At 18.3% G+C, this 8,082-nt stretch overlaps 2 protein-coding genes across 2 annotated transcripts, besides 9 other annotated features; one reads left to right on the forward strand and one right to left on the reverse strand. All coding sequences in view use genetic code 6, as the record gives it.

Annotated features, from left to right (window-relative positions):
• Nucleotides 1-253: 253 nt before the first annotated feature.
• Nucleotides 254-871, reverse strand: IMG5_010140 (SEC-C motif family protein, putative; the record flags this gene model as incomplete). The annotated part of the gene is made up of 2 exons (XM_004039737.1): nucleotides 254-687; nucleotides 823-871. The coding sequence occupies 2 exons, from the start codon at nucleotides 869-871 to the stop codon at nucleotides 254-256; spliced, it is 483 nt and encodes a 160-aa protein (XP_004039785.1).
• A 315-nt stretch (nucleotides 872-1,186) lies between these two features.
• Nucleotides 1,187-1,216: a microsatellite.
• Nucleotides 1,217-1,575: 359 nt separating this feature from the next.
• Nucleotides 1,576-1,611: a microsatellite.
• Nucleotides 1,612-1,676: a microsatellite.
• Nucleotides 1,630-1,696: a microsatellite.
• Nucleotides 1,644-1,685: a microsatellite.
• On the forward strand, nucleotides 1,665-4,122 carry IMG5_010150 (Nol1 NOP2 sun domain protein; the record flags this gene model as incomplete). Its single annotated transcript, XM_004039738.1, has 4 exons — nucleotides 1,665-1,838; nucleotides 1,892-2,516; nucleotides 2,570-3,613; nucleotides 3,668-4,122. Coding segments are annotated over 4 exons (2,208 nt in total), but the record flags the coding sequence as incomplete, so codon positions are not given.
• Nucleotides 1,840-1,869: a microsatellite.
• Nucleotides 2,154-2,221: a microsatellite.
• A 3,116-nt stretch (nucleotides 4,123-7,238) lies between the features above and the next one.
• Nucleotides 7,239-7,289: a microsatellite.
• A 53-nt stretch (nucleotides 7,290-7,342) lies between these two features.
• Nucleotides 7,343-7,377: a microsatellite.
• The last annotated feature ends 705 nt before the right edge of the window (nucleotides 7,378-8,082 follow it).

The raw sequence follows: 8,082 nt of genomic DNA on the forward strand, positions 1-8,082 counted from the left end.
AATAATTTTTATATTTATAGATATGAGTTTGTCTTTAGATATTTTAACAATATAAGATGACCTTTGTAAAATGAAAGAATTACTTTAAAATAATTTTGTATAGAATAATATAATTGATGTTTCAGATTAACAAAAATGAAAATAGCTTATAACAAATTGAAAGAAAACTATAAAAAATATATATAATATATTAAAAAAAAAATTATTAATTTATATATTTATTTTTAAGTTTATTTTTTTTTAAATAAAAACATCAATAATCATCATCTTCGACTTCTTATTACATAGATTATAAATGCCTTTATTTTCTAATATTTTCTTCTTCATCTTACTTCCTTAATTCTCTCCAATAACAGCATTTTTTATATTTTTTTTCAGAACCACAATAACATGGTTTATTTCCCATTTTAGATACTTATTTCATCCAATCTTTTATATTTTTAGGTACTTTTACTTCTCTTTAGGGTTATTGATCCTAATATTAATCATTATTATTATCGTTAGTCCTTATACCAAATTAATTTAACATCTATTGACCTCCATCACCTAGCAATCTTTAGCATCCGTCATTAAAAATGCTGTATGCACTTAATTCACCTTTTTTTCTTTCCTTATGATCTAAATTTGCAAATATTAATACTATAACTGAAATCATAACAAAAATGGAGCCAAATTTATATTTTTATTCTATATATTTTAACAATATTAGCCATACTAAACCTATAATAATTTTTTTTTGCATTCTAAATGTTTAAAGTTTTTCTAAAAAATTCATTTTATTATATTTATAATCCTCATATGTTTATTTGGAAATTTTTTCACTTGAATCTATTAATTCAATACCGTGTTCATTTTATTTTGTTTCACTCATTTTTTTTCTTTATAAAATTATTATTAATTAAAAAATATTTTTCTATTTTTATAATTTTGTATAAAAAAAAATTTTGATTTATTTTATTTATAATTAAAGCTTAAAAGAAATTTATATTATTAATTATATTTAAAATTTAAAAAAATAAAATAAAAAAGTTTAATATAAAATAAATATATATAAATATATTTCGTATTATATGTTATAAAAATTTCATATTTTATAAATAAATATTTTATTAAATTTAATAATAAATAAATAAATTAAATATAATTTAATAAAAAAATAAAATAATTTTCAAAAAACTTAAATATTAATAATATATAAGAAAAATAAATATAAGAATATTAACTAAAATTTTATTTATTATTTAATGACCTTAAAATTTTATTTTCATATAATATTTAATTAAATTAAACTAATATTTTAAACAAAAAAACAAATAATAAATTTTATTATAATAATTTGTTATTAATTTTAAGGCTATTTTAAGTATAATAATTGCTAAAAATAATATGATTAAATAATTATCTAAATGTTATTATTATATCAAATATATATTATTTATAAAAAATAATTATAATTTATTAAATTAATATAAATTTATTTTTAACTTTTGTATAAAATATTTATGATATTTAATTAAATCAAAGTTTAAATATTAATTAAAAAAAATTAAAATTTCTACTATAAGTGCTTTTATTTATAATTAAGATATTAAATATAATTATATATTAAATTAAACAAATATAATAAAAAAATATTATAAAATAATATATAAATATATATAAAGATAAAAATATAAATATATAAACACTTAAAAATGGGCAAGAAATACAAAAATAACAAAAGGAAATAATAGAATTTGAAAGAAGGAGATTAAATATAAAAAAAAATTAAATCTTATAGATAAGGTTAATATACAGAATGGAATTATGAAAATGAAGTTTTTGAAAAATATTATAGGGTAAATATAAATATAAATATAAAATAAATATTTATTTTTTATTAAAAATATAGTTTATGTTTGAAGAGGAATATTTTAAAGAAAACAAAAGTGAGTTTGATGTTTTTTGGAGTTCAATGAAAGAAACATTGCCAGTAGTTTTTAGAATAAACAAATTAATTCCTAACTACTAAAAGTTCTAGAACGTAATAAAAGATAAAGAATGTATTTATAAATTCATAGAATTAAAGCGCAATAAATAATAATAAAACAAAAATTAATCTACAGAAGATGAAAAAAAATCAGAAGAAGAAAAATAAGAAGAAAATACACAGGAATAATAATAATAATAATAATAATAATAATAATAATAATAATAATAATAATAATAATAATAATAATAAGTGTAAGATAAAAATTAACCATAAATAAAATATGAAAAATTTGAATTTTCCAAAGAATAATTATAAAATCTAACTCTTAAAACAGTAGATTTTTATCCAGATGAAGTTGTTTGGTAAATAAACTGCAGTCGAGTTTAATTAAGAAAATCAGCTATACTTAAAGAATTTCATAAATACCTATAATAGGCAACTGATACTGGAATTATTTCTAGATAAGAATTAGTTTCTATGCTACCTCCTTTGCTTTTAAATCCAAACCCAAACGATATCATTTTCGATATGTGTGCAGCTCCAGGTAAATAAATTATTTAAAAGTTAAAATTAAATGAATATATATTATATATTCAGGCTCAAAAACAGGGCAATTACTAGAATTAATGTTCGATAAAGGAAAACACGAAACTAAGGGTGTTGTATTAGCTAATGATGTAGATTAGAAAAGGGCCTATTTATTAATGCATTAAGTATCAAGAATAAACACTAGTGGTCTAATAGTAATAAACCATCCAGCATAGTTTTTCCCTAAAATATAAACAAGCGATAAAAGAAGATTCCAATTTGATAAAGTATAAGCTGATGTACCATGTACAGGAGACGGTGCGACTAGAAAAATACCAACTCAATGGAAGGACTGGAGTACAAAAAATGGATAAATATTGCATCCTTTATAATTGGCTATTTTAATGAGAGCATTAACTGTATGTAAAGTTGGAGGATAGGTTTTATATTCTACTTGCTCCATTAATCCTATTGAAGATGAGGCGGTAATTCTGGAAGCTTTCAATAGGGCTAATGATGGGTCTTTTTAATTAGTTGATATTCATTCAAGATTCCCAAGTTTAAAAGGGAGAAAGGGCCTTAAAAAGTGGAAAGTATATGTTTAATAAGGAAAAGAACTTAAAAAATTTGAAAAATGGGAAGATGTTGATTTGAAACTGTAGAATTGTTAATATGTCAAAAGTTCCAATTTCTGTGGAAGTTTATAGAGGATGGAAGAAATTAAAATTGAAAATACTATGCGTATTTTACCACATGATTAAAATTCAGGAGGGTTTTATTTAGCGCTTTTTTAGAAAACTAAAGAGGTTTTTTGGAATAAAAATATAAATTAGGAAGAAGAATAATTACCGGATGCTTCTGAAATTCCAAAAGAAGCCGAAAAGTTGATGAATGCTGATCAGGAAGGAAATTAAAATGATAAAAAACCTATATAAAAAATTGTTAAGGAAACTTTCGTAAAAATTTCGGATGAGGATTGGTAAAATATTGAATAATATTATGGAATTTAAGGACTTGAACAAGGATAATTTGTTTCAAGTTCAGTTGGAACGTAGAAAACTATTAGATTTATTACTAAACAAAGTTAAATGTTTAATGAACTCGATACTAAAGGCAATTTTTTATAATTAAATAAAAATTAATAAATTATATTTCAAAAAAAAATAGGCTAATTAAATATTGTTAATATGGGATGTAAAGTGTTTGAAAAAGTAAAAGAAACATTTTAAGGAAGCTTGTGTAAATTTAGACTTTGCCAAGATTCTGTTAATTTAATATTACCTTTTATTACTAAAAGAAAAATTAATATTTCTTTAGAATAATTTATTTATTTTATTAATAACAAAAATGTGACTTATAATTAAATTTAATATGAAGAGTTTAAAAATCAAGTTATTTCTTTAGGTTAAGGGTCGATTATTCTTTATTGTGAGGAAATTCATGATTGTTTGGTTTGCTAAAATTTCCATACATCTGTTAATATTATGGTTAATAAAGAAATGATTGAATCATTTAAAATGAGATATAATTGAAATAAATAAAAAAATTTTTTAACAAAAAATTAAATTTATTATTCATTTTATGTTTTATTACATTTTTAATTTTTATTTTAAATTAACTAATTTAAAATCATAGAGAAAAAAATAAAAATATATTTTAATAAATATTAAAAAGTCAATTGTTAGTAATGTAATTAAAGTTAAAAATATATTAATAATGATTGATAAATAATAAACATTAAAAATAGGTCAGCTGAATAATCAATAGACCATCTAAATGATGTGGAAATGATATTAAACTCAAATTTAATGTCTAAAGAATAAAAAAATTAAATTTAATGCTAATAAACATCTCCTAATTAAACCAAAACAAAAAAAACTAAAATAAAAAAAAGATAAAAAGAAGAAAAGGTAAACTTTCAAAAATGGGTTTTAATATTAGTTTCATTCGCAAGTATGATATTAACCATAACTTTAATATATTTAGGTATAAGTGCTTCCGAAATAACATAAAATACAATGTTTGCCGATAAAGCTTTAATATTTTTGGGTAGTTTAGCTTTTTTATCAAATTTATCAACGATAATATCCACAATATAAAATAGAAAAAAAACGCTCCTTCTAATTGTTTATGTTAATTTAGTTATTATTGTTTATCTGTTTGTATACGCTTTAGGATGTATTACTTTCAAACCAAATATGTAACAATGGGTATATTAACATTGGAATGAACTGAAAGTATAAAAATTAACTTCTTCTGAATTTCAGACAAATATTGAGAACTAAATTGTTTCGTTAGGAGTAACTGCATTCACTATATCTATTGGATTTATTATTTAAATTTCATTCATTATTTAAAGAATTCATTTAAAAAAGTAAAAAATTAAATAATTTTATTTATATATATTTTAAATTTTCATATATGTTTTTTTTTATATATAGGCTTTTGTCAACATTTATTCCTGCTTTTGCAATAATGTTTATTGTTTTTGGAAGTGGATTATTATGTGTAACATTCTATTTTTTATAATTAAAATTTATTAAGTTAACTTTTTGGATGAATACTTTGGCTTTATGCTTGGGAGGGTTCTTAATGCTTATTGGGATAGTGGGTTATTTCGCATCACTCTATAATTATAAAAAAGTGCTTATTTTATATCTTGTTTGTTTGTCAATTATTAGTCTATTAATTTTGATTTGCTGTATCGGGTATTTGGCACTCTCGGGGCAAATTTCTTTATACGTGGAAAAGGTTTGGCCTAATGTAAGGGAAAATTTAGATTAAGTTGGTATTTGGATGCCTAAAACAGCATTTAAAAGTGGACTTATGCTAAATATTAAATTTTTAGGATTGTACGGAATCGGATTCTTTATTTTTATGATTATTGGATTAACGGGAAGTATATATTATGTTTGTCGTTATTGATTATATATATTTTTTTATTTTTATTTTTAATATTAATATTTATTTAATAAAGTATTTTTAATTATGTATATATATATATTAATATTAATTTTAATATAATATTTTATTTTATAAAAATGAATAATAAATTTTTAGTTAGTGTTCAATAAAAAAAAGAATAAAGAAAAAAAAAACACATAGAATAAATACTTACTTAAATTTAAGAAAAATAACCTAAAACAAGGCAAGATTTTATGCCTTAAATTTTTAAATGTCTTGAACCAATAGAACCTGAAGTAATTTTTATAAAAAATTTAACAATATAATAAATATATACAAATAAAAGACAATTTTTAACAGAAAACTAGAAGAAAAAAATTAAACTTAAAGAATTGTGAATGATTTAGATGATAAAATTAAAAATAATAAATATGCTTTCTTTAATTAAAATTAATTTAAAAAATAATCGCTTGATTTATTAAAATAAAATAATGATTTTAAAGAAAATTAATAAATAGAATTTGCTTCTCAAAGAAAAGCTATAACTGAACATAATTTATAAACAATTATATAAATAGATAATAAAGAGAAAAGTTAAAAAGTTCCTACAATCAAAGATTTTGATAAAAATTTTTCATTAAAGAAAGCTAAAAGGACTGTTTAATAATAAGTATCTTCTTCTATATATAAAGTTAATTAAAATCTTAATGATATAGTATGTGAGTATTTTTTTTATAAGCAAACAAATAAAAAGTGTATCAAATATTATTTTTTATATAATAAAATTAGGCAAGAAAAATACAAAAATATTCGAAATTTAACAACTTTAGAAACACTTTATGAATAAGCACTAAGTGAAAGGAGAAAATATGAAGAAAAAAAATAAGGAAATTTTTTAATTAACAAAAAATAAGTGATAGAAGAAATAAAATAAATATAATAAATTCCATAAATAAAAGAAAAAAAAATGAAGTTTTTAAAGATAGAAAATAAAAAAAAAATAAGATTTAAAACAATGTATTAAAGATTTTAAAAAAACTAAAAAGATTTTTTAAATTAAAAAAATTAATAATTTTCAACTAAAAAGCCTTATATAAATTTTAGTTCTTTGAAAATTTCTTAATAGACATAAGATTTATAAAATATTCCTTATTCTCAAATCTCAACTAATAAATAAAATCCGATTTTCTATACACATGATAATATAAATGATACTTTAAACAAAACTTAATAATTACCATAAATTTGTTTTAAATTAGAATAACAATTAACCAAAAAAAAGAAAGTAAATAAAATTTATTCTTTAGTAATTACTTTTAAAGAAATTCAGCATCAAATAATTTAAATGCAAGTAATATTACTAGTTTATTATAAAAATAAAAGAATAATTTATAAAAAGAAAAAAAGTTTTTAAAAAAATAATAATAAATTCCTTCTTATTTAATTCCATATAAAAATATTTATCATGAACATATTTAAAATAATTAAGTAAGTGATTTATAAAAATTAAATGCATAGTATAGCCTTTTAGGTATGCTATCTTTGCACGAAAAAAATATTTAATATGTTAGAAATTTCTAACCTTATATATTTTAAAACTAAACATATTAAGTTATTGAATAAAATCCAACAAGATGTATATATATTAATATTTTTTAAATATATTATATATTTTTATTTAAAAAAGCTAAATTATTTTTAGAAGATAAGCATTAAGAATATATAAAATAAAAAATAAATGCAAATATATTAAAATTAGATAATACTCAAGAATTAGATGATCCTATAACATATTTATAAATAAATTAATAATGAATATTAAAAATAAATTTAAATATATAATATATATATATAAATATATGTATATATATATATATATATATATTTATTTTTATACATTTATTTTATAATATAAGTAGATATTTATTATATATTAAATAAAATTAATTTATTTATTAAAATTTATTTTTTTAGATATAATAATATTGATTTTGTCAATATAATATAACTTTAAATGAGTGACCAAATTAATACAAATGTTTATCAAGAATAATTAATTAATTATAATTAACTATCTTCTAATTAAGAATTTTTTCGAAATTCCAATATATGAAAAAATTAATTATTGTATAATTAAAATGATATTTAAATAAATCTTACTGAATTAGATTAAATTTCACAAAATATTTATAATTAAATTGCTTCTTTATAACAAGATAAAATGCATGAAACAAATCCTGAATTGGATAATAAAGTAAACAAAATATTAGCTGAAATATTAATAAGATAAGATAAAGAAGATTAACCTAAACTTTAGTAAAATTAGATAATTTTAGAAGAAATAAAAAAATAAAATAAGGATAGTAAAAAAAGAAACGATAAAACAATTACTTATTAAGAGACAGTAAAAGAAACTGTAAATTTAATGAAAGATTTACATTCAGATATTTAATAAAAATATAAAAGTATGATAATATGGTTTAAAAAAAGGCTAATTAGAACCAAATAAGTTAAGAGAGAATTTAATTTTATAAATAAAAAATTTAATAGCATACTTAAAATGGAGAAGAAAGTTATTTATATTTATAAACTATTAATTCTTTTTTTTTATATTTAATTTATAAGCATTTTTATGTTTATTATTTATTAATATATAAAAATATTTTTAGATTTGCATC

Source organism: Ichthyophthirius multifiliis (assembly GCF_000220395.1).
Source record: "Ichthyophthirius multifiliis unplaced genomic scaffold scaff_1120509249535, whole genome shotgun sequence".
NCBI classification, from domain to species: domain Eukaryota; phylum Ciliophora; class Oligohymenophorea; order Hymenostomatida; genus Ichthyophthirius; species Ichthyophthirius multifiliis.